The 27,246-nt window shown below is 36.8% G+C and overlaps 1 protein-coding gene across 1 annotated transcript in view; it reads right to left on the bottom strand.

The window, feature by feature from the left end:
- The window catches only part of CFAP46 (cilia and flagella associated protein 46), a 75,850-nt gene that overhangs the window by 39,377 nt on the left and 9,227 nt on the right, over window positions 1-27,246 (bottom strand). Inside the window, exons 6-22 of the mRNA XM_086616790.1 lie at window positions 26,295-26,418; window positions 24,813-24,907; window positions 23,850-23,957; window positions 22,775-22,874; window positions 21,049-21,147; window positions 19,495-19,685; window positions 17,276-17,504; window positions 15,686-15,806; window positions 14,426-14,549; window positions 13,355-13,485; window positions 12,434-12,579; window positions 11,855-11,988; window positions 8,915-9,113; window positions 6,516-6,665; window positions 5,664-5,771; window positions 3,425-3,606; window positions 1,294-1,425 (exon numbers count right to left, since the gene is read on the bottom strand). Of these exons, the coding sequence (XP_086472916.1) occupies window positions 1,294-1,425; window positions 3,425-3,606; window positions 5,664-5,771; window positions 6,516-6,665; window positions 8,915-9,113; window positions 11,855-11,988; window positions 12,434-12,579; window positions 13,355-13,485; window positions 14,426-14,549; window positions 15,686-15,806; window positions 17,276-17,504; window positions 19,495-19,685; window positions 21,049-21,147; window positions 22,775-22,874; window positions 23,850-23,957; window positions 24,813-24,907; window positions 26,295-26,418 (2,373 nt within the window). The remainder of the gene's footprint in view (window positions 1-1,293; window positions 1,426-3,424; window positions 3,607-5,663; window positions 5,772-6,515; window positions 6,666-8,914; window positions 9,114-11,854; window positions 11,989-12,433; window positions 12,580-13,354; window positions 13,486-14,425; window positions 14,550-15,685; window positions 15,807-17,275; window positions 17,505-19,494; window positions 19,686-21,048; window positions 21,148-22,774; window positions 22,875-23,849; window positions 23,958-24,812; window positions 24,908-26,294; window positions 26,419-27,246) is intronic.

Raw genomic sequence — 27,246 nt, 5'->3', positions numbered from 1 at the left:
TTTGCTCACCACTTTTTGTCTCCCTTTTGGAATGTGCTGAGCTATATACATATGCTCAGTCCTTCCTGAAAAAGTGCTTGTCATAACACATAAATTTAAAAAAATACAGATTCATCTGCAACATGACATCACCTTAGAGCTCTGTTACACTGGCTAGTCTAACTTCATTCATCACTCTCTTTGCAATGATCAATGGAAGGAAGAAAGTGTTACAATGTCAACAGCCTCACATTAGCCATCACATGTTCATCACCTAAGAGCTCTACTTGCCTACCTGTGCTCATTAATTTATTTCTTCCAAATAGCAAAGAATTCATACCAAAGACAAGTATCATCCATGTATCAAATTCTCCTGCCTATTCATTATTCAAAGTAATATTTCCACTTTGAGTTCATGACATACAGTTCACAATATGATGCTCTGCAACAGCAGAGGCTGAGCAGTAGCTCTGCTGAGAAGGACATGGTGGGTCTTGGTGGACAGCAAGCTGAAAACCAGCCAGCAGTGTGCTCTGGCAACAATGGCCAAGAGCATTCTGGGCTGCATCAACAGGAACAGACAATAGATTGAGGGAACGGATTACCTCCCTCTAGTCAGCACTCTTCTGACCACAACCAGGCTACTGATCCAGGTCTAGGCCACTGGACACACGCCAGACATGAACGAACTGCAACGAGCTCAGTGATCCAGGGACTGGAGCACTCGCCGCGCGAGAAGAGGCCGAGAGTACAGGGCTAGTTCAGCGTGGAAGAGAGCTGGCTTTGGAGACCTAACGAGGAGAAGTTTCTTAATAATCTAACAAAGTTACTGAGAAGCAGCAGCCAGGCTTTCCATCGTGTCTGGCAGGACACGCAGGAAGGGGCGTAAGTTGAAATAAGAAAGGTTCAGAGTGGTGATGAGCAGAAACCTCCCTCCCATGAGTGCAGCTCAGCAGTGGAGCAGGGCACTCACAGAGCTTATGCAGTGTCCATTGCTGGAGGTTTTCAAGACCAGATCAGATAAAGGCCTGGGCTGGCCCTCTTTGAGCAGGAGTTTGGACTATAGACCTTCTGAGGTCCTTTCCAACCAGGCTTTTCTGTGATCCTATGACACAGCAAGATGAGCTACGCTGAAGACACGGCACTTAATAAGTTTCCTAAACTGTAAAAAATCCGTCAAATCCTTTGTTAAGCATTTCAATCCACAACTATTTTGATTTTTATCAGTCTTGGGAGAGAATATGTTGATCCCCAAATCTGTCAACCAAATTTTAGGTCTGTTTTACATTAACCTTCTCTCAAAATAAAACATACCTGGCACTCTGAACAAAGGCTTTTGATGCTGCTACACGCAAATGTTTTCTTCCAGACAAATTTTCCACTATACTCTTTCCCTGTATACATGCAGCAGTGCTTAACATTTCTTGTCGCTCCCTGTTATCCGTCCTGAATAAAGGCAAATAATTCAAGAAGTGCAAGTCTTACAGTCTAAGAACATACCATTTCCTATTAACTAATGATGCTTTCAAGTTGCTACTGAATAGATGTCCTTAGCTTTGGAAGTTACAAATGCTTCTACTGACTTTTCTTTTAAAATCAGAAAATATTTGAAAAACTTTCACTTTTGTTAAAAGATATCAGAAATAAAATATCTTTTTTACAGTTCTAATGAAAATAACTGTGAAATCAGATTCAAAAAATTATTAGCTACATTTAGCAAGGGGAGAAAATAGATTTGAAGTTTTCTCCCCATTATTCACCATCATACATCAAAAAAAATTTAGTCCAAGTCAAACTTACATGGCAAACAATTAAAAACAGAAATAGGGAAAATGAGACAATATTTGATACTTTCTTTTGGAATTAGTCTTGCTAATGTCTGGTAAAGTATGCACAGGGCTCTGGAGAAATTTATTTGGATTGTACTCCAATACATTCAAAAGAAAAGAATGCAGGTTTCAGTCCTAGCAGTTAATCAGTTAAAACTAAGAAAGTAAATAAATTCGGTATCTTTGATTAATAGTGATTTTGTAAGAAAAGAAGTAATACAATTTTTTTTTTTTTTTTAATTTCTTAGTTACAATGTGCAACCATATACAGAAACGTAGACATTCGAGTTGGCCTAGTTCCTGCCCTGTGGTAAGAACTATCATGTCGTTATGATTTGTGTCCATGAGAGGACACCAGTGTTCTACTGTACAAGTTAACAACAACAAAAAGTTAAAAATAAATATTTAACCCTTCTTTGTCCTGAAGTTGTGCTTTACCATAGGAAGACTAAATTTATCTTCCATTTCTCTGGAACCAGCATTGACAATCCATGACTACGTTTCTTTGTCAAAGAATCAGACATTTTATCATTCACTAGTCTGAAGATTGCTAGATACGCAGCAAATATTTTCTAAATTTCTGTAATGTTCTGAACCTATGTACTTCATATTAAGATATCTTATTTGGTTTTATATGTTTTTCCCCACGTAGAAAATAACCACGAATTTCAAAGAGCAGAATTTTTTTTTTAACAGAAATTATTTTTCAGAGAGAAGAAGGAACTATAAATTATATTTGAAGTATTTCACATTTTTTTTGAACTTCCTACATTCCAATAAATTGTTACTAAATGGAGCTGACTCCTTCCTCTTTTGATAAAATTACATTCTGGGTTTGGAGGAAATTATATAAAAAAATAGAAGGATCAAAGGATATCAGCTTTTTATAATAAAGGACACCACCAACAGATCCATTTACATACAAAACCTTTTTTTTCTATTTGAGATCAAATTTTGAATTATCAGCTAAGACACTGGGCTTTTAAAGAAGTGAGTTACATGCTTATTGCACCCATATGCATAGGTGGTAATAAAGACCGTAAAGACTCCCTGACACCAGAGCTTGGAAAATAGCTGCCATCACCTGTTGCACTCACAGCTCCCTCTTGTTCCATGAACGGTGTGGATCCTTTGCGCATTAGAGCCAGTTCAGCACTGGAAGCAATTTGCATCAGCACAAGAACTAGAATAAGCTACATTCTGCTTGGAAATTATAAAAGTGTGAAAAGATCATAATTGCCAGAGACTATTTCAGAAAAGCACTGCTCCCCAGGAAGACACTCAAATGTATGTATATAGGACCTGCTGACTCACTTGGACAACAAAATTCATGTATCTTCCTGATCTGGGTCTAGAGCCACAGTCTGGATTTCACACTGCCTTTTACTCAGGTTACGCTGCAGAGTTAAAACATCATCTGCAGTATTTAAGTAACTGGTAATGACAGAGTCAGCAGAAGTAGGAAAATTTCACTTTCACCTCTAATTGTACAGTTTCTTTGTAAAAAAGATTCTTTCACTTTTGATTATGTGATCAGATGCATTTACCCTATACACTCTTTCTTTAAAACTTAGTTCAAGTATACTGCAGCATCACGCAAAATTTCATGTACTTACATTTCATATTTCTTAGTATCTCTATTGTGGAAAAAATCCTCATCTGATTGCAAGATCCTTTTGGAACAAGTCATCACTATTTCATAGTCACGTGATACATATGCAAAATATGTAAGTCGTGTCAGTGTCTGCAATTCCACTAAGGAATCTGACCAACTGCATTCTAAAGCCAATTTCACTAACTGGGGAAAAAAAAAAAAAGAAGACAAGAAAAAGAAAAAAAAAAGAAAGAAAAAACCCCAGAGTTTAAGTCTCAGGTTTTTATCATGCTCTGTTCTCTAGCACTTATATGCTTATAGCTGTACCTACCATACAGCTCACCTGGACATGGAACAAGTACACGATTAAACAATCTAGAAAACCAAAGAGTACACGAACAATCAAAATGCACAATAGAGAAGCATCGTTCACCCTCTAGTAAGTATTGTAATAGCGTATGTAAATCCAGCTGTAAGTATGCGTGTCTTTTGACCAGCAGTAGCTGCCAGGACTTATATGTCCTCAGTCCTCTTCTGAAAATCAGTGGAACACGATTTCCAAAATTCAGAGTTCATTTTAGTTAAGCCAAAGGTAAGAATGGGAGATAGAACTGGTTTTACAATGGAGTTTCATACATAATTTCACTATAGGATCTAAACGTCTTCCTTGCTTTTGCATGCATCAGTCAGAAAGTTCCATCTTTTTAAGATAATGGGAATTGTTAATCAATTGGTAAAAATGAGGATACTACAATACTGCTCTCCAAAATTAAGCCACTGATAAATCTGTAGACCAACTAGATTTAGATACCTATGTAAGAACCTAGATCCTAGTCTTTAGAAAGAAGGACTTCTACAAAAGTGCCAGATAATTGTCCTGGGACAACTGGGACAGACTTAGTTTTTCTTTTTGGAAGCTGGAAGAGCTCTGTGGTTTGGTTTTAGTCTGGGACTCGTTATGAGAAGAACGCTGACAGCGCGCTGATGTTTGTAGCTGACACCGAGACCTCAAGGACTTTTCAGCTGCTGTGGTCTTGCCCGTGTGCAGGAGCACAACAGGCTGCGGGGGTACGGCCAGGACAAAGGGCCCACAACTCCCCCTATGATTTGAATTTAGGATTTAGGGCTAAATTGGCCAATGGAGTATTCCATATCATGCAACGTCATGCCAGTATATAGAGGAAGGTTGACCAGAAAGAAGAGCTTTTGCTCTTCCAGGTACTCTCTTCGGAGGGCTCTCTTGGACTCTCAGAGTGCTGTTTCGCTCTCGTTCTGGTTTTGGGCCTCTTGCTTGTCTGGGATTGCTGTGTTGGGATTTACCTGTTTTGGTATCGTTTGCTGGGGTGGGACAGGAGTTGGTCACCGGACAGTGAGCAATTACACTGTGCACCACTTGTTTGTTTACATTATTATCATTATACATATGTATATTTTCATTATTATTATTACTTTTAATTTTATATTAAGATTAAATTGTTCTTATCTTGACCCACGAGTGTCCTTCCCTTTTCCCCTTTAATTCTCTTCCCCATTCCCCAAGGGTGGGGGAGGGTGAGCAAGTGGCTGTGTGGCGTTGAGTTGCTGGCTGGGCTAAACCACAACAACGTCACCAGACTCCTAGTTAAATGAGGAAATACATCTCAGTCCTTTAAGAATGCTCTTTACAGGAGGCAGAATTTACAAATGTAGTAATCAAACAGGTAAGACAGCAACTCACTGTTTTGAAAATACAGGGTATAAACCTTTCTACACCACCTTTATTCCTCTTGAACAGCCTGGTAACCAACAGGATCTCAGGAAAAGTGTGGCATGTGGCACTTATGGACATGGTTTAGTGGTGGAACTTGGTAGTGTTAGCTTAACGCCTGACCTCGATAATCTTAAGGGTCTTTTCCAACCTAAATGATTCTATAATTCCATAAAGTTTTCTTCACAAAAAAGGAAGGGTCAGAAGTATGGTTCTGTACAGAATTCATCCGAAGCTCATCTGATGGTCATGGAAATAATCTGTTAGAGCACCATGGGAATAATTCTAAAACTGGTATTCTAATGCTAGCTGTGTTTTGGGTAAATGAAAACATTCAGTCACAAAAATCTTCTACCTGTCATAACTATTCAATCTCTTGCAACGTTTTAAAGGAAATAATTGTATAATAGAAGTTTCAAAATTAATTTTACCTCCATCCAAACTGAAACTGAAACCACATTTATACTACACCATTTCTTAAAACTCGAGAGCTAATAAACCAAAAACTAAATACCTGAGATAAGCTAGGAACGGTGAAATCCATGAGACCCAAGCCATTACATGAATACATTTCTAGACCAACAAGAATTCTTGCCATAGGATTTTGTCCTTCACCGTTACTCTAAGCAGAAATAAAAAATTCACATTAACAGATTGGGTTCTTTTGCAATTATTATTAAAGATATCAATTAGGACGACAAGGTAATAATAACTATGTATGAAAGCCTCAATTTGCATTAAGCAAGTCTTCCTGTCTTTATTGAAATGGGGGATTTTATGTATGTATTTTTTTTTAATTAACATTGTGAACTGTGAACTACCACAGCTTCAATATTAAAAAAACATAGCAACAATACAAAGAATGTAAATTCCATAAATCACTGAGGGATTCCTGTTTCATAGACATAATAAAATAAAAAGATAGGAATAAAATTAATTTCCCACCTACTAGGTCCATATTCTATATATAAAGAGACATATAAACATATAAATGTTGATATAAATCTAGCAGATATTTCTTAACATTTTTAACGTAGTCATTTTTTTATTTTAAAAGTATGAATTCAAAACCAACTTTGTTATACAGTCATCATATGACAAACATCACCATAATTATTCTTGGCAGCTAAAAACAGAAGGCAGAGTTAAGAAATTTAGACTCACTGCTAGACCCAATGTGAAAAATTTGCTGTATTACATAAAGATTTATGGGAACTACAGGCAAAATTTATGTTCACAGGGTATTCAAATATATAGAAGAAAATACATATTGATAATTTCAGTCATTATTAAATGAATTTATGGATTCATGCTTAATTTTGCAAAGCAATGTTCAACATTATGCAGGATTTCAGAGAAATAATACCTGCTCCTCAGTCCCAAGCTGATGTTCGATCTGCTGCTGATTTAACTGTTTTGCTTTCACCCACGTAGCAATGATCTGCTGCTGTGCAGCAATAGGGACTGTTTCATCAGGTATGGTTCCAGTTGTCACACTGAGGGCAAATTCACAAATCTAAACAGTAAGAAGAAAAAGACCGAAACACAGGAGAAACATGGAAAGCTCTTTGTATTGAACATACCATCCATTAGTTATTTTTAAATTATTGCACATGCATCTCTTAGCCTAACAACATCTCCATTGAGTCAATCCCCATAGCAAATAGAAGTTACAGTACTCAGCCACAGTTGGTAAGGAACTTCAGTGTGCATTTGGGGAGGACCTGAGGTGGCAGGAACTGTAAAAGATGGCAGCCTATTTTTTGCACACGTTTCTACGATTTAATTTATATGAATTGTAATATATGACAGCAGACCAAGAAAGACTACAAAAAATGAGGACTTTGTACCTCTAAGGCAGCTTTGATATCAGGAAGTCCACTGGGATCTACTGAAAAAGACTGGATGACATTTGCTTTTTCATGTTTCTTTGCTGCAGCTTTTCTGCTTCTGTCTGTTGCTGCATCTTTTTTCTTCTTCTCAGCAAGATTTGGGTTTGGAATCCAACAAAGAATTAAGCCTCGAGCCAAAGCATTACATAACATCAATAAAACCTCAGTACTTCTGTAAAAGAAAACAAAAATTCGAAGTGCATACTGCATGAGATCAAAATAAGAGGAAGTAATAAAGTTTATTTTTCTTAGAGAGCAAAATTATGGATGTTACAAAAAATTTTCCCATTGGAAAAGCAGTTAAAATGGTTAAACATACAAAAAACATAACCAGCTTTCATAGTTTACATATTTTTTCAGCTCTTTCTGTAATAGAAGCTTCTATTTCCTCATAGAAAAAAAAATCATATTTATGTCAGACAAACACATTTAAAATATATTTTTTATTAGTGGACTGCTATGCATGAAAAGAATAACTAATTCCTTAAAAATTAACCTAAGTCAAACCCCTCACATAAAACCATTTATAGAATCATAGAATGGTTTGGGTTGGAAGGGACCTCAAAGTTCATCTCGTTCCAACCCCCCTGCCATGGGCAGGGACACCCTCCACTACACCAGGTTGCCCAAAGCCCCATCCAACCTGGCCTTGAACACTTCCAGGGATGGGGCAGCCACAGCTTCTCTGGGCAACCTGTGCCAGTGCCTCACCACCCTCAGGGGGAAGAATTTCTTCCTTAGATCTGATCGAAATCTCCCCTCTTCCAGTTCGAAGCCATCGCCCTGTGTGCTGTCACTACCTGCCCGTGTCCAAAGCCCCTCTCCAGCTTTCCTGTAGCCCCTTTAGGTACTGGAAGGCTGCTATAAGATCACCCCGGAGCCTTCTCTTCTCCAAGCTGAACAGCCCCAACTCTCAGCCTGTCTTCACAGGAGAGGATTTATCTATTACACTGTATTACTCTTCATGCCAATCAACTGCTGAGCTGGAATTTTTTACTTTTTTTTTTTTTTTGAGAAAACACAAACTGAACTATGACTAAGAGATTATTGCTGATACATGCTAATATAAATATCAGAATTACTAAGCAGGTATCACCAGTCTTCATCTCTGCACAAACTGCACTTTAGCCTTTGTTCTCTAGTACTGTTAGAAGAGCCACCTTTGCTGCGGGTTCTAACAGTTTGCCTAGTGCTGAGGTCACTGTCAATAATGTGCTAAAATTTCTGGGATCTTGTCCCACAGTCAGACTTTGACTTGAGCATCTCCTCTGTCATTCTTCCATGGCATTTAGTACAGAATAAGATTTCTCTAAACCACCGTGGAATCTGTGTTCCCATTTTCATGGTCTATTAATGTGCACGTTTCCTTTATATTTTTTTCTCTTTTATATTTCAGAACCATTAGTAACCACCTAACTCTGATTAGAAATATTTACAATCAACTATATTCACAATATAATTCAACTTCAGAGCAACTGACAGCAAGAAAACATATTCTGAGCTGCCTTGCAAACTCACAGGCTAAAGAAATTTTCCCAATTCTTTCTGACCAGCTTAACAAAATGCTATTTCACACGCATATGTTGCTATTCCAAAATGAAGATAAATTAATATTGCACAGTCTGAAGTTAATACGGCTTACAGTGAACAGTAACAAAGAACAAACAGAAAGGATTAAAAAGTCATTTTCACACCACAAATTTAATCTCCTGAATTACTCTGTATATACCAAAGTCCCTCTACCACCAATAAAAGCCAGCAATGAGTCTTTCACAGCATGAAGTGATTTACCATGTCTGTAAAAATATTTTCTGGTTTAGAAAAAAAGAGCATGTTAATAACTAAACATCTAAATTTACCCATTGTGCCCAACAGTCTTGACAGCTCCAAGAAGAGTCTGCAGATACTCAGTAATTTCCCTCTGTCTTCCTGAAGATATAAGATGACTATTGTAGTTTAAGACATACACCACGGCATTGTGAACAATCCAGGCTTCATTCAATTCTTCTCCTATTTTGGCTGCACGTTGGAAGTTTTCCATAGCATACCGAGATAAGTAGTCTATCCATAAACTATGAAATTAGTACAAAGAAGCTGTTATTCCAAAACTTGAACACTAGAGGAATTATATTGTAAGGTTAAATATGCAGTAGCACATCTGAATCAACAACAACTTTTAATTACTTTTCAGTTGCATTCATTAAGTCTTCATCCGTTAACTTACATTTTACTTGGATGAGAAGATGACTCAGGAAAGGAATTATTATTGACCTACATCTCTAATAATCAAATGTTATTTGCGTAAAAACCAGCAGCTATAGTTCATGCTTCATCCACGTGTTTTTTTAAAATGCAAGTGTGCATCCACACATCCATGCTAGAAATAATTAAATATCCGTGACAGGGCTCTCGTTGAATCCAGACACAAGTAAGGCATTCTGCTCAAGTGTTAAGGAGGCATCTTTTTCACTTAACAACTGCATGTGTTCTTACACTCAAAGGTATCTCCAGATGTTGTGAAAAGCTAAATTAATTTTTAATAGAATAACATCTTTTTCATAGTCTACGCAATAACTTTATTTCAGTAACTTTATTTATGTTCTTTTTTTCCCCCCTTAATTATCAAGATGTACCATTAACTAGAAAAAGCAATATTAAAAATAGAGTCTCGAATGACCGTACAGAATAGCCATGGTTAAGTCACAAAACCAAAAGCACAAACTGACACAGGGTACTACTCTGTCAACAATGGTACAGGATACAGTAGACCAAAGTGCTTTTTTCCTAATTGGGTGTCATGGTTTGATGTGGAGGGGGGTGGTTCTGGTGGCAGGAGAGGGGTTTTGCTCCCTGCGACCTCCCCGGTTTTGGAACCGGGTTAGGTTTGGTTCCGGCCACCAGATCAGACTGCCATCCCCCTCGGGGTTGAGCCAATAGGGCGCCTCTGTGAATTGCCCTATTTAAGTCGGGACAAAGGGACCGGAAAAGGTGCTTCGCCCGGGATCGACCAGAGAAGGGAGGAGGGCACTGCCCCCGCTCCCTGGCTCCCGGCCGGGCGGCTGCCTGCGTCGGGCCGGCGCCGCCCACGGAGGATGGCGGCGGCGGAGCCAGCTGGGGAACTCGGGGGCACCCCACTCCCGGGGTGCCCACTGGGCTGAGTTCACCTGGAGAGGACTGAGATCTGAGAGAAACAGCCGCATCGACAGCAGGTCAGTGAGGATGGAGCGGGAGGAGGTGCCGGAGCCGAGTTTCCCCTGCGGCTGATGGTGAGATGGCAGGCGGCCCCTCTGCAACCAGGACGGCCTCGGTGGAGCAGAGACCCACTCGCAGCCCGTGGGGAGAAGATGCCTGAGCCTGAGGATGGTCGTGTTGGGGTGCACGACAAGGCAGAGAGGCATCTGGAGTCTGAGTGACAACCCACGCCGGAGCGAGTGGCTACAGCTCCCTAAGTACCCGAGACTGTGGTAAAGCCCACACCGGAGCAATCTGTGGGGAAGGATTGTTTCCAGTGGGCTGGACTCACGTTGGAGAAATTTGTGGATTTTTCCTCGTGGGTAGGGGATCCATTGGAGCAGGGGAAAAGGGTGTAAGGACTCCTTCTCCTTTAAGAAAGAAGCAGCAGTAACAGCACGGAATGAACTGACCTGCACTCCCCCAGTCCCTGCCCCCTGTGCTGCTGGGGGGAGGAGGTAGAGCCGGGAGGAAAAGGAAGGAGGGGGGGGAAGGTGTCGGTTTTAAGATCTGGTTTTGTTTCTTTCTGTCCTCTCGAGTAATCGGTTTTTGTTTCCCCCTGTCCTTCTAAGTAATCATTAATAAACTCTTTTTCTTTGAGACAGCCCTGTCTGGTTTGCCCGGGACCATGGTTGGTGGGTGCTCCCTCTGTTCTTGTCTCAACCCTCAGTCCCTTTGTTGTTTTTTTTTCCCTCTCCTCTCTACTTTACTGGAGAAGGAGAGACTGTGTGAGTTTTAGTTGCTGGATCAGCCTAAAACCACGACATTGGGTAAACTCAAAAACAGCTTAGTAGTAAACTTTGGAACAGAATCCTCATCCTCTTTGTCTGTTGGTTCTGACCAGTTTATACTTTTTCCCATTTTACTGAACGTTTGCAAGCAGACAGTGAGAGAAACTTTTATTAAGTCTTCAGACTTACTGAACAGATTTAGGGACACAATTCTGACGTGCTACTCTTTCAGGACATGACCATTGCCACAGTAAGTCTGAATGCGAACAGAAAAGAGTTTAAATATAATCTTAAGAATTCTCCCACCTCTCCTTCTTCACAAGAAATAATTGTGTGAGATCAGCAAAAAGGGATACTTGCTATGTTCTACTCTCCCTTACTCATTTAAGTTGATTGGATGGAACAGACTAGTTTTGCAAACTGAAGTAACTCATTGTTTGTATTCAGGCACTCAGACATCATTATAGTTATAGGAGCTACAAAGCAAGACAAAGAGTTTTTTGATTTGAGGAAATATATTTTTAAATATGGAAATTCATGGTCTAAATGTCAATACAACACAGATTTAATAGTTTTTAAGGCTGGGATACTAGCTTCTAGTTATAGAGAAATAAATATTAAATGAAAAATAAAATGCACACTCCAGAATGAAAGCAAACTAAAGAAAAATTATTTCAAATTATTTTTTTAGATTCTTTTCCTTCACCTATTATCATGACTACGTAAAAATATGAAGCATCTGGCCACAATGAATTTTAATAAGAAGAAGTAACTTCTGCAATTATCATCTGTGTGTGATCATAACAATCTGTTGGAGTCCTTATGTCTCGTTATACATTAAAGAAAAGCACCTGTACGTTTTCCATTCTTGATCACTTTCAGGAAGACACGAAACATATCCTGGACGATACTGGCTTGTATCTTGTGGAGGTACAGCATGATCATTCAGTTCAGTTCCCTGCAATCTTAATAAATGAACCGTTGCCTGCAAAGACACGGAGAAGTAAGTTTTCTCCCCAGGTTATCATTGTGAAAATAGACTGTGACTTAGTATCAGTGTTGTCCATAATCTTTCAATTGTCTACAGCTAATTTTACTAAATAATTTCATGAAGAAAATAAAAAAATACATTTTTATATTTTTTTTTCTCCCAATCATTCTGGAACTTTCAGGATCCAGAAATATAACGTCACAATTACAATAGAATCCCTTGTAAAAGAGTGTTATCACCACCTGCAGTGAAACTATTGCTACAGTTACCTTCACAAAAGTATTTTGATAAAAATGCTTCATGAAACTACTTTTTCCTTCAGTTCCTGTGATATAGACAACTAAACTCGAAATTCCAGTGCTTTAAGATTTATATATAATTTTACATAAAACAAAGCTAAAAGAAACAAATATGAGTCACAGCTCTGTAATTTATTTACCTCTGCATTAATGAATCTTATTTCTGCTAGTATTCTGAGTAAATCTCTTTCAAAAGAGAAGGATTTAGCAGGTAGCAACAATTCTCCTAGTAAGCTGTCACCTTGATCATCATCCATTGTAACTGTACTCGCTTTCTTCTTCTGTGCTAAAAATCAATCAATCAATCAATCAATCAATCAATCCATCATTGTTATCATGGAAACCAGAAAAAAACCCTTCATTTAAAAATTTAAAAATCCCTACACCTTCTCAAATCCACAAGAAAGAGTTAAGAAGCACAGATTTAAAATCGTTTCACTCTTTTTTTTTTCATCAGTACAATTTATTGCACCCAAAACTCATTCTTCTTAAGCACTGCTGAGGTATTGGTTACCTGTGATTTTGCTGCATTTGTGCATAAACTTCAATATTTGCAGCAAATAACTTGCTCCAGTCATAACGTGCACACTGAAACAACGTTAATATGAATATAACCCATGGCATCTAGTTCGATTTTATTGCTTCAATGGAAGTGGAGTGCTGGACATTATGTAGTGTCTATCCATGGACTGATAGTCTTTTTTTCTCAGTTTCCTCAGGTAATTAAGCATGACAGAGATGGATAATGTGTACCTAGATGACCATTAAGAAATGAACCTATTTTCCTAGATAGATAGATAGATACATTTCATATAAGTACTTTTCTTTAGCACTGGTGAAATACTTTGGAAGGGAAAGTATGGTTTCAACAGAAAAATGTATAGGCTGATTTCTAGATACGGAAGTAGAAAGAATATTCCACATATGCCAACACACAGAGCCTCAGGGAACTCTGGAAACGGGAGGGAAGAAAATAATGATACTGGTTGACTCCTTCAAGTAACTCTAATAAATGAGGGAAAAGCTCCTCTTACAAAATTCAAAATAACTTATTCACTTACTTTTTTTAGGTTTTGTTACCTTCCTAAACAAAGTGTCATCATACCAGAGACAAAATCTGCATGCTGCACGGCACACATCCCATACTTCTTGTTTACGTGCAACTTTTGCCAAATCTGCCCAAACTATAATTCTACCAAAGAAAAAGCATACATAAAATTACTTCCTAAGCAAGATTATCTTCCACACTTCAGGATCAACAAAAAAAATCATGTCAATAACAATGGTCATCATAAATAAAATTTTAATTCTAATTAAAATTAATAAATGGAAGACTTCTTACAAGTAGCAAAGATAACATTATTAATTTATTAATTCATTAAAAAAATAAACCCTCAGCATATCAAGAGCAGGACAAAATTCTTGTTCTTGAAAGTAACGATACTGAAATTTTAAAATTTGTGTGGCATCCATAATTATATATCTTATAAACTAAACTAAATTAATGATTTCAAAACTGATATTGATAATTTCAAATAAGCCTTGAAAACAAGTTTGGATTTAGAATTTTTTAGAAAACAATTTAGTTTAAACCTCATCACTGGAATTTTTAGCGCAGCAAAAAAAGGATACCTCTCCTTTTAAATAAAGAATGATAAAATGACATACAAATAGTCAAAACAAAACCTGTGATTTTCCTACAGATTAATTTTTCTGAGTCTCAGAATGGACTATTTCACTTCTTTATCAAAAAAGTTGTAGCATGTAGGTTCAAGGACCTAAAAAGAGACTTCAGCAAAGTTTCAGTTGTACATCAAGTTATTCAGTATTCCAGCCTCAATCCCCTCATTCTTCTGCATGTTCAGCTCATACCAACAGAACAGGGGAGGTTAAGTGTGCATCTGAGAGAGTGGCTTAGAAACAGCAAAAGAACACAACTATGCACAGCACGTGAACTAACAGAACTTTTCAGCCATAAAGTTAATCACACACTGAATACTCCGCCAGGTCTGACTGAAGCATTCAGCCTCTTACAACGTGTCATCAAGTAACTTAACAGCTGCCACAAGAAACTGTCCCGTTAGAGGTTTCTACACAAGACAAAAGAGACGTTTCTTGTCTATAGTAATTACCTCTCTCTGTCATTTTCATATCTTAAGTGCTTCAAATGTTCATCAACTTTCTCCATGCTTTTAATATGATGTTGTGCTTTTGCACAGAGGTAGCTTCTTTGACTCCTACTTTCACCTGAGAAAACTTAGCAAAGAAAAAAGAATTTAGGGTAATTTTAAGCATTAGAGATTAAAAAATCCACATAAAGGGTATGAAATTTGATTCATAACTACTTTCTGAAACACTTGAAATCCAGCCCATGTTTCAGTCCTTCAAGCTTTCCCAAAACCAACCAACCAACCAACATTAAAAAAACACACCCCACCAAGCATCTCTTCTGTTTTTCCTATATTTTCAGACATAGAATCATAGAATTATAGAATGGTTTGGGTTGGAAGGGACCTCAAAGTTCATCTCATTCCAACCCCCCTGCCATGGGCAGGGACACCCTCCACTACACCAGGTTGCCCAAAGCCCCATCCAACCTGGCCTGGAACACTTCCAGGGATGGGGCAGCCACAGCTTCTCTGGGCAACCTGTGCCAGTGCCTCACCACCCTCAGAGGGAAAAAATTTCTTCCTTAGATCTAATCTAAATCTACTTTTTTTCAGTTTAAAGCCATTGCCCTGTGTCCCATCACTACATGCCCTTGAAAAGCCCCAAAATGTCTCAAGTACACCTCTTTTCTCACAGGACATGCAGTACTCTAATTAGCCTCAGTTAAGACTAAATGGATGAAGTAATATGTAAAGTTCACATTCATGCTGAATTTTAAGAACACCTATCTAATCAAACACATTTTCAATCAATATTGAAGTTTGTTATTTTGTTTTAATTTGAGAATACTGACTTTTGTTTTTCTTAGTCAATAAGATACTGGGCAAAAATATCAAAGAAAGAAATAACACAAAAAAATGATGCAATGGAGAAACAAGCTTCTGAAAATACCACTTAAAACTGACCTTAGGTAAGAACATTGAGTTGCACATAGTAATAACAAAATTACAGCACAATTTACAGCACACTACAGCACAACAATACGATTCAGACTAATTCAGAGGGGAAAACAATAACATTTCCTCTTCCAGAATCACAATATAAATCTTAGATCCCTGATGAAATTGATAGGAGATCTGCCATAGAATTCAGCAGAACTGTCACTTCACCTGTACTGCAATATTTTCTACATGTTGCCATCAGATGTTACGTCTAACCTTTAAGACTGTGCAAAGCAGCCAAAGTCAAGCGTAGTAATTTCTACTCACACCCATGTACATTACCTTTAGCTTCATTTTCACTGTCAAGGACTATTCGAAATGAATCAGGAGCTAGTGCAAGACCTGCATTTACCAGAAGGGACCTCTTTTTCCTCACATTATCCTTAGGCCTTCCTCTTTTAGCCTACGAAAAGAAAATTACTAATTGTTGTAAGGTTCATTTTTATTATATTCCTATTTATATATCTTATTTACTAAACATAACAGAATGCAGGTCATAGAACTTGCTACTAGCAAAAAAATATCTATAGGAATTGTGTATCTCCATACATCTTACACATTCTGCGGATTTATTGCTGTTGAAAGTGACTGTAGAACTCTGGTTGATTTTGACATGAATACATAAAAGATAACTGAATATAAAGTATTGTTCGTGCTCCTTGTGGATCTTCACAGTATATTCCTTACTGCAAAACTCGTCATTATGTTATATTTTCTTAAATAAAGAACAGTATTTATTTAGAAATCAACAATAACATATCCGTTGTGCAATAACTAGGAATTGCTACAAAATACAAAAAACTCGTAGCCAAAGTCAGAAGAGGTATACTTTTGTAAAATAATCATAGAATCATAGAATCATAGAATGGTTAGGGCTGGAAGGGACCTTCAAAGGTCATCTAGTCCAACCCCCCTGCAAGGAACAGGGATATCTCCAACTAGATCAGGTTGCTCAGGGCCTCGTCCAACCTGGCCTTGAATGTCTCCAGGGATGGAGCATCCACCACCTCTCTGGGCAACCTGTTCCAGTGTTCTACCACTCTCATGGTAAAAAATTTTTTCCTAATATCCAATCTGAATCTACCTCCCTCTATTTTAAAACCATTACCCCTTGTCCTATCACAACAGGCTCTCCTGAACAGCTTCTCCCCATCTTTCTTAAAAAAGAATAAAACAATAAAACTAGACAAAAAATCTTCACTTTTCTTTGTCTTAACAATAGATATATTGACTCACCAGCAGCTTTTCACTATTGGTTTTAGGTTCAGTGAATACATCTTGCTTTCTGTGAATATCCTAAAATGGTGTATAACTGAAATTTCTTTTAGCCAACTAACAGTCAGATGCCAACGTGACTTTTTTTCAGGTGCTGAGGCACCAGAACAGAATTTGATGCAATAACTCTTGACAATGACCACACTATGACTTTAGACTGTATTTTTTAGTGTCACTTGTAAGTGTGACATAATATGATTTATCTCAAAGCCAGCTAGGATGTTGAGCTATTTGGCCACTGGTTCTCTCATTAGTTAACACACTGTTCCATGCAATGGAATCGTAACTGTTGACAATTATGAATAGGCTTCTTTTTTTATTATATTTTGCTAATTAATAACTTCCTCTCCCTCCCAATAAATTAGCTTTGAACATAACAGGAAAAAATATCTATCGCAGTCTTCAGAGTGTGAAGCAGCATGACCACCACAGAGAGAACAGAGAGAGCTTCTCAAGGCACCCAGCCAACGTCAATTTGCTGAAAGCGAGCTGATGCTGGCTCTACGAATATGCAGTTCTACTAAACAGCTGGCTTTCCTCTGCCAGAGTTTAATAAGTAATCCTATTTCAGCCACTGACCTTATTCTTGGACATTACCTGTTCAATCATCATTACTGCCCGATCCTCTAGGCGCTCAGGTGACTTATACAGCATTGTGCATAAATGAAGACGGTTAAAAGCCAATCTTAGATGTTCTTGATACTGCCCACTGTTGTTTAGATTTATAGCTTTTTGCAAATGTTCCACAGCAGCCTCTATTCTATCCTCATCTTCTTCAATACGAGCTATTTCCATATGAACTTGGCAGCGCAACAAAATCAACGTGCTAAGGAATACAAATTGAAATGTAAACTGTTAAAATGAGGCAAACTAAAATTCTTAGAACTAAAAATTACCTAGAAGTGAAACTCCATAATTAGTATGAAAACAGATATTCCCTTTTCAACTTATTTGTCTCTCTGATTTTCACTATCGTGCCTTTTTAACAAAGTGACTTAGAAAATGTAACTGCATTTTACTTCCTTTAACCCTGTACGAGAAAACACAGCCATGAGGAAGCAACACATCTTGTAGACTAACCGATCCCCATGTATTAGCAGAACTCTTCTGCAGCGCCGCACTAAAGTTACCGCTTTGGTATGCACATCAAGTGAATTTCAAAAGTATTTATTAACTCCTAGAGAGAGCACCATGTACTGGATAATGGCCACTTTTCAGAAAGTTCACTCTCCGTAACATTTAAGTAGAAGCTAATACTTCTGAAATTTAGCCCTGATTGTAGAGCTCACCACTAAGGATCCGGCTCACCACAGGCACACACGCTCAGTGCAGGTAATGTCTTTGCCCAGATGTTACTGAAACCTCTCTGCAAAGTTAGCATGTTTCCAGTGAAGACTGCATGTTCTCCAGTCTCAGGTACACTCTGCTCCCTATCCCTCACCTGCCCCAGGAAGTTGTTCATGACAGCTGTGAGCTCTATATGCTACTTTAGAATATTTCCAGGAAGAAAACCAAAAAATCAGATAAATGAAAGTAATGCTATGAAAAATAGAACAGAAGGAAGGTTTTCAAGGCTATCAAATGTCATTCCAAAGAACTAATGTACATTCACATAAGAGCTAACCTGACTGAGCAATACCACCCTTTCACTGCTGACCAAACTAGTTACAATTAATGCTACACTCAAACAAAAATGAAGACAGGCAAATTAAGAGGGATGAGTGACCATCCAGTCTCTAGTGACAGTACTACCTCAGAGCTGAGATTGACTCTACTGGATTGTTAGGAATATGCACATAATAAAATGCAAAACCCTAACCCCCCAAAAACATAACCTGCAACCTTTTAGAGAAAAATCGTCATTACTGACATTTAGTATAAATATCGAAGTGCTGATACTGCACTCTTTATATGGAAAGTACAAGAAATGCTTGAAAGACAGTACAGAATACAATATAGTGGTTTTATACACATGTATATCTGCTTCCTCAGGCTTCTGTATCCTTTTTATGCAACCAAAAAAAATACTTTTTTAAACACTGAAAATATATTCCTCATCTTCTGCTGTAATACTTTTATCATAAACCACCTCCTGTTCTGCTCAAACGACAGACTATGTTTGTTGCAACTAGCTCTACTACAAAACTTATGATCGTTGGTCTTAGTAGTCAGCCCAGGTATAGGTCCAAACTCAACGACCACATACTAAGGTTTACTTGTTCCACTCAAATTATGAAAAAGGTGAAGCCATTCAGGTGCTTACGGTTAAGTACAGCGTAACAGCAAAAAGAAAAACACATCTAAAAGAATTATACATTTTCTTAATACAGTAGGTTTTTCAATTAAAAAGAAGTATCATGAAAGATACAAAAATAGTATCTTGCAAGAAGTCTTATCTGAAATGTAATACAAGAAGTCATGGTTTTTAAAAGTAATTTTGTAATTGTATTTTTTAACAAACAAAAGTGATGTTAATACAAGAATCCAAACCACATTTCAACACATTTATTCATCCGGTAGCTTTGGAATTTTCACACATAATTTTGATTAAATATAGTATTTTTCAGTTCCTAAAAAATTTCAATATTTGCTATAGGAGAATAAATCAAAATCTCAACAGTGTGAGATTTTGCCTGAAAGGAACCTATATTTAAATTATTAATGAGGAAATGTACACGATACATAGACGTTAATTTATTACAAGCTAGTCCAAAGACACTTAATTTTATAGACCTTGAGCTTTTAAATGAGTTTGATGCTTAGTCACTAGACCTTTCAAAGTAACAAACGAAAAAGCACACAGCATAGAAAGTTACCTGTCAATCTCCTCAAGGACATCAGCAACTGACACCAACGCCTTCCGCACACGTTGATGCAAACCGTGTTGTAGTAGTGGCAAGCACAGATTCCACTGGGTTGTACAAACAACCTGAATCACACCGGGATCGCCCAACTGAACTGCACGTTTTAGGGTTAACTCAAGATTTTTTATCAAGTTCAGCTGAGCCTACACAAATGAAAAATTATTTAGCATATATTGCATTTCATGAATACAACTTCTTTCATGTTCTTCCAAATTTTAACCTTAGGGCTATTTCCAACAGAAAGCAGTCCCTCAGCCAGCAGACTTTGGAAACTGTTTTTTAATTATGTTTTTTTTAAACATTATTTCTTTAATAAAAACTTTTTTTTTTTTTTAAATAGGCATTGATAACTAAGGAATATTTCTTTTATGTAATCCATGCCGCTACTACATATTTCAGGCAGAGGTCTGTCAGCTATTTCCCTTTCTTATGATAAACAGAAATTGATAACTGTGAAATAGGTGCAAATTCAGAAGGCTTAGCTTTTTTTTGGTTTTTAATACTAAGCTACAAATGCAGTGTAGGAAACGAAAAAGAAATATTATGAAAGGGATTTGCCATGCTGTCAATTAAACTTTGTTTGTATTGAATCTAAAAGCAAATCCTTACCTACAGTAGCAGACACTTGCTAATTATTAAGTTCTTTTTAGAGGTTACGCAATTAAAAAATAAACAAACGAACAAACCCTCTCTAACTGCAACCACTGTGGTAGGAATACTTAGAAATATCTAAATATCTAAAATCCTATTCGTTATTGAAGCAGTATTAATAGTGTTTCATATAATGAAAAATTCATGAAATTTTTTTTTAAAAAGGTGAATGGAATTTCTGAACACCAAAATGAGAACAGTCATAGACAGGAGTAAGTTTATGCACTATGGATTTCCATGAAGTACATTCATACTTTTAACTTTAGATGCCTCTGAATAACTTTTCTAATAGTTCACTGTAGGCAGCTATCTAATCTTGTTGATAATATTGACAATTTAGGCTTCTACTTTTGATGGTCTGAATTATAACTGAGTCAATCGACTACATCTAAGAAAATCCACCCCAGTGTGACCATTTATCAGGAATAATCTGCATTTCTGACATAAGAATCTCTACGAGACTGTGTATAACATGCAATAATAGTCGAGTTGGACTTGATGATCCTTATGAGTCCCCTCCAACATGAGACATTCTATGAAAACACCTCCCATAAATGTAAAATACCCCAACAAAAGTGTGTTGCCTTGGTATGCCTCAGTGTCACCATCTTTACTCTTGGAAAGTAATATATTATGAACTTTTACAGTCAGACAGAAGACTTAAGGGAGGAACGTACAACTGTTGTTTATTTTTCCCTGTTTTCCTCTTGGCAGCCCAATTAGAAAGAATATAAAGTTTAAAAGAATTTCTCATCAATATAATGTAAGTAGGACTGACAGGTCCAATGCACTTCTTTCACATGTAACAAATTAAAACTTTCACTTTTCTCTCAAAGTTAATGTTAAAGAACATACCTCAATGACTCCTTTGGTATAAGTCACAATTTTAGTGCCCATTTTTTTTACTTCATATTCACATTCCAGGCATTCTATTTCAATAAGTTTCCCTTGCTCCTATGAAGTATTAATATAGGACATGTTGATTTTAATCATCAAAAAGGAACACAACGCAGGTTAAACCCATGCAATTACACTAATACAGCACTAATTAACTGAAACAATAAAAAGGGAATAGAATTTGTTGTTTGAACAGCAGTCACTTCTTACTAAGCTGCAGCTGCAAAATAACTTTACCGGGATTTTTAAAGTTGTTCATTGCCAGATTGTGCAATAAGAAAACCAGTGTACACTTGATTTTTCCTACACTATAATTTGATTTCCGTGGAGATGTGCAATCAGTTGGGGGGGGGCACAGCTGGGACAGCTGACCTCAACCCATCAAAGGGATATTTCAGACCGTATGACATCACAGAGCAATAAAACTGGTGGGGGGAAGGCTCGCGGGGGGGCCACTGCTTGAGGGCTGGCGTGGCATTGGCGGGCTGGTGGTGAGCAACTGTTTTCATTTGCATCACTTAACCTTTTATTGGGTTTTATTTTTCTCTCTGTTATTTTTTCTCCTCTTTTTGTTATTATCATTACTATTATTAAACTGGGTTTATCTCAACCCACAAGTGTTCTCAATTTTACCCTTCTGATTCTCTCCCTCATCCCACCGAGGGGAGTGAGTGAGCAGCTGTGTGGTGCTTTGTTGTCGGCTGGGGTTAAACCACAACAGTGAGGAAGAAACAGAAAACAAATATCAGAGCCAGATGGACCTAAGGATCAAAAAGGGCATACACATTGAAAGACTGGGGAGATCACACACAATTTTAATCTAAGAATATCCCTACAGTAACATTGTAATAAGAATATTACAGAAGAGTAAAAATTATTAAATGTTAGTAAATAACAAATCAAATAATAGTTTGTTGGAAAATGATTCATTCCTACTAAAGGAAACTGGGAAATGTATAGGAACAATCACTATCAGAAAAGATCCACACAAAGGAAAGCAACAGGGAGTGCAGTCTGTGGCACAATGACTCCAGATTTCTTGCTCCAATGACAGAAATATACTGCTTAAGTCCTACTTTCCAGAAAAGGCCACAACTTTGGGACTTTTTTTTTTTGGCAAGCTTTTTTTGAACAACTCCTTCCATCGGTCCCCAATGATGCTCCAGACGAATGCTCTGTTTCGTCTTAATCAAAATTAGAATTCATATGCTGTTCTGCAAGGTTGACATTGTACTCACAAAGACTGAAGTGAATGTATAAAACATTAACTGCTTTTAGAGCTTACATCTTGGTGACCAATTACAATCTCTAAGGGTAAACTGGTTAAATCTTCAAAACCTGCAGGCAGCATTTAATTTCCAGTCAAACTGCTCGACTGTTCCACAGACAATATTTAAAACACATAGGCAAAAATTTAGTTAACATTTATTTGCCAAAACTAACTGCACTGCTAATTAGCCTATTCTACCTATACCCTACCTTCTGACCTTACATCTTCTCTCTAGTTAGGAATAGACCATTTATCCAAGTAATTATTTATATTAAGGAATATATAAGCAATACAGAAACGGACAGAAGATCCCAGAACCATCAGTATGATTTTTAAAGCATAACCACAGGGCAGGGTGGGGGTGTGAGGGCTTGTAAAAAAAAATAATCCACTGTAATTAATATTAATACTTACAGTAATCCCAGCTCTCTTCAAATCAAGTATACAATCAAATGCAAGCTTAATGTAGTTTACTTTCAGAGAAAAACGAGCTAATTCCAGAATCAAAGGAATCCTTCAAACATAGAAAAACATCACTTTAGAGAATCTAATATTGCTCTTTTATGGAATTAGAAAAACATTATATGAAAGTAACTTGTGCAATACATCTGAAAACTTTGAGGTCATCCAGGTATTGGAGGACATGATTATATTAGTGATGCTCACAGTTAACAACGAAAAAGATTAAAGTTGGCTAGATAAAAAAAACCCACAAAAGTTCATATGTTTATAGAAAATAATTAGTATACTTCTACTGTAGTCCTGCATAAACTGTTCCTGAAGAACATAAAAAATAAAGAATGAAATGTGTGCAGCACAAAGATGGTGAAACAGCAATGAAGGATTGCAGGTAATTCTGTAAATACAATGCAGTCAAGTGGCACACAACTTAAAACAGTAAAATTCATCAATTATTTAGGAACCAAGAACACAGAAGACACACCGTGAGAGACTGCATTCTAAATGTTTGGATTTCCGTAAATAACTGAATGAGCAGAGCACACTGTCTGGGACAGGGGAAGTAACGAGACACCTGCACATCGTCAAAGGAGCTTGGCCTTAACAAGTGAAAATGCAGCTTTGCTTCCATAGGTAACAGCTGTGACAGAACTGCCAGAATAGGGAGTTCAGTTCAGTCTGCATTTCGAAGGGCCCCAGCAAAGCTAAAAATTAACTAAAGTGTGAAAAGCACTTGTCAATTCTAAGACCTTTTAAAAATGTCATTGTATCAACAATGGGTCATGGAAAGATTTAATCACGTTATACAAGCAGCTGTATGGGAGAAGATACTTAATCTTGGGTTCTTTAATAAAGTCTAATAGAACTTTTGTCTTTTTTTAAAATGATCTAAGTGTTGATGCAGCACAAACTATTATAACTAAGCACGATTTCACCCTCTTCAATGTCAATAGGAATTTTGACAGACTTCAGTGGAAGCAGGATCAGCTTCAGCATGAACTTACACAGGGCTATGACAAGTAAAACTCACTTCACACTGAGAACAGATGCTGGAGGTACATCGTCTTGTTTCAAAAGTACATATATAGAATCCAGATTTGCAATGGCATCACGTGGAAATTCATTTGTGTCCCACTGCCTGCAACATATTAGGAATTGATCATCATTTTTCACAAGTAATATTATTGCATTAAAAATCTGAAATAACTCAATAAATCTCCTAACTCTAGAATAGATGGCTCTTAATCCAATGTATCAGTAGGATATCTGGATTTTGAAATATCAAAGGAAAAAAAAGTCAACAAAACCTACTTCAGTATACCAAATAAGTTACTCAGAGACAGCCAGATACAAAGCACAAAGAACATGCCAGCAAAAGAATAAATATTTCAGATGGTAAATTTTATTCCAGAAGCAAAGAAAAATGGTGTGCAAAACTTCTTTCTTATAACATCAACATAAATTAATTGACTGTTACTAAGAAAAGAATTAATACTTTTAAAATGGGGAAGAGTTGAGACACTGGAAAAAAATTAAATGAGATTTTGTTATGAAGTTTAATTTTCAAAATTGTTTTATGCCTTGAAAATTGAAAAAGTTTAAAAAGTATTATGCTTCCCATCCTTGAGATTCATGTATTATATTTTAAGTGTGATTTCCTCACTTCATCTTTACCCTCTTATACATGACTTGTGTACTCACCCGCAATCTGTTGGATATAAAAATGTCTTTCAATCTCTTAAATACTTTCACCTGAGAATATCTGTACAACACACTATTTCCTACATTCCAAAGAACTATCTCACTCTTTAGCTGAGGCTGTTCTCTAGACAAGCCTGATAGTTACTACCCAAACTGTCATTATAGTTTTCCTTTTGAGAAGCTGATCTTTGCAGTAGATTTTTCTATTGGCATATCAGGTACCAGAACCTGACCCTACCTCTGTAATATCAACCATCAAAGTACAAGTAGAGGGATATATTTTAATACTTACAATTTTAACATCTGCATTTTATAAACAATTGAAAAATGGATGGAATTTTGTATTTCCTTCTCTACCTGAGAAGTATCCATTAGTTTGTGATATACCTATAAAATAATAATTTAATTATTAATTGACTAAATAAGCAAACAAAAGACAGACACTCAACAGGGCTAAAATAAAGCAGGTATATTGTCTGTAGGCTTTTTCATGGACTTTCAGGGCAATCTATGTTGTTCAGCATAGACACCACAAAGATCACCTAGTAGAGCCATACTAATCTTCACATAGTGAGGATCAGAAGTATTAGCAGAAATCTAAATGTGGAACTAACATCTGAGTTAGAATTCTAATTAATGCATTTTTAATAACACCTTTTGATAGCTCTCATTCTGAAATAACTTCATCCAGCTACAAGAAATGAGTTCTATTGACATTTATCTGTAACTATACATTATATCTAACAAAAAATATTATGAAATTACAACGAACTGTAGTTACTTGGATTTAACTGTGGGGTAACACATTAAACATGTGCACACCATTTCCTCTGACTCTCTCACGCTCTCTGCCCACAGCGATCAACACTGATTACTTAAGCTGTACTGAAACTATAAGTTTTGCAGGAGTTAAGCATGCTGTTACTAAAGCACTCAACAGTGGGGATCATGCTTCTGTAGCCCTGCTGAGACACATAGCCCAAGTACAATTTTATAACTACTTTATTCTTCTGTTTAAGGCCACTGTCAAATAGCTCTGCTCAACACTGCCTCTAAAAAATACAAAAAGTCAGTTTGGTCTTGCCTAAATGTTACTGCTTCATTAAGATTGCATCTCTGGAAGGTTGTGTATCAGTTCTCTTAAACAAAATGTTAGAGAACTTTATAATATAAACATACACTCTTCAAATGCAGTGATTGGGAGCAAACAGAAAAAGACAACAGGCAGTGTAGCAGAATGAAAGGAGATATGACTCCATGCAACTTCCAAGTTTTATTTGCCTGTTTCTGCTTTTGCCACATTCATCATCACCCTTTTATTTCCCAAATTAAGGGCACACAAGAAATGTGAACTATTGTCATATGCTCCAATTCCCAGAACTATTTATAGGGTTCAAGTTGGGTTATTTAAGTATTTATCAGCTGGAGAAAAGTCAACAGATGCTAAATATGTCATCAATGGCACAAGGCAGGTTAAGTTGCACCCACTACATCTTCTGCATTAATAGCAATTATTATCAAACAGAATTTTTAGGCTTAGCAACCGTTATCTCAATTATATTATGTTGTATTAAAATAACATTGAGCAGTAGGGAGCTCTTTAGCTTATAGTATCAAAAATATACAAATTGTAAAAATATATCTACTGTATCATTTGGTAGCTCACAAAATTTAAATGAAGGAAACAATATATTTAACAATCATAACTACCATCTTATGAAATGCAAAGAAAGCTCCTGTCTTACTGAGAGTTTAAAATATTTCACAGCATTACCATTAGAGAAAATATTTGAGAGTATTTATCTGGAACATTTTCCTTAATAAAGATTGCTGCAGCAGATGAAAACTCTTTTGCTTCTTTCAGTTTTGAAGCATCGAGGAAGCACTCGAGTAAATTTCTGCAGATCAAACAAATATTTGTATTAAATATTTATTAATGCTTTCTGAAATAATTCTTATTTATATTTTTTCAAGAGACTCTTTATATTCGAGGTACCACTCCTTAATGCAGTACAAGTGATCAGTGCTATAAAGCACTGACTCAACACGAAAGAGATCTTCTCACTTCTACGTCTTTGTTTCTTCCCAAGACACATAGCTGTTTACACACATTTATTGCAGATCACAAAAACAATCTTGGAAAATGAGATTTTTGCGAAAACTTTTCTCAACAAGACACCTGGAATTAAAATGATTAATTATCTAAAGTCGTATGAGCAAAACATTTCTGCGAAATATATTCTAAGATTCTTCCTTAACTACGGGAAAGGCTAGCGTTTCAAAGCCACCCAGCAAAAGAAAACTATTCATCTTGGGAACTGCAACGTATCTACTGGATTTTCAAGACTTCATCTGATTTAACTGAAAAAGAGCCTGTGATTCCATGAAATAAATTAACAACAACAATAATTATTATTCAAAAAATAAAAAAAAATGTAAGAAAAAATAAATGCCACCATTAGTTTCATAACACAAATACATCAATACCTCAGCAAGAGTATGTTTGGTATAAAAACACTGCATGCATGGTATTCTAGATAACCTTTAGCACACCCTTTGGAATGTTTTGTTAATTTTTTATTTCCCTTCAGTTTCAGCTTATAAAGAAAATGCTGCACAGCAATAAACCATAAGTCATAGACCAAAGAAACAGGAAAGTTCTCAAAGAGAAAGCAAAAAACTGTGGCAGAACTGTAACAGGAGCTGGAAATCGTCTGTAGAATAGC

This window comes from Tauraco erythrolophus, chromosome 9 (genome assembly GCF_009769465.1).
Source record: "Tauraco erythrolophus isolate bTauEry1 chromosome 9, bTauEry1.pri, whole genome shotgun sequence".
Lineage (NCBI taxonomy): Eukaryota > Metazoa > Chordata > Aves > Musophagiformes > Musophagidae > Tauraco > Tauraco erythrolophus.
This window is presented reverse-complemented; position numbering and strand designations above follow the sequence as displayed.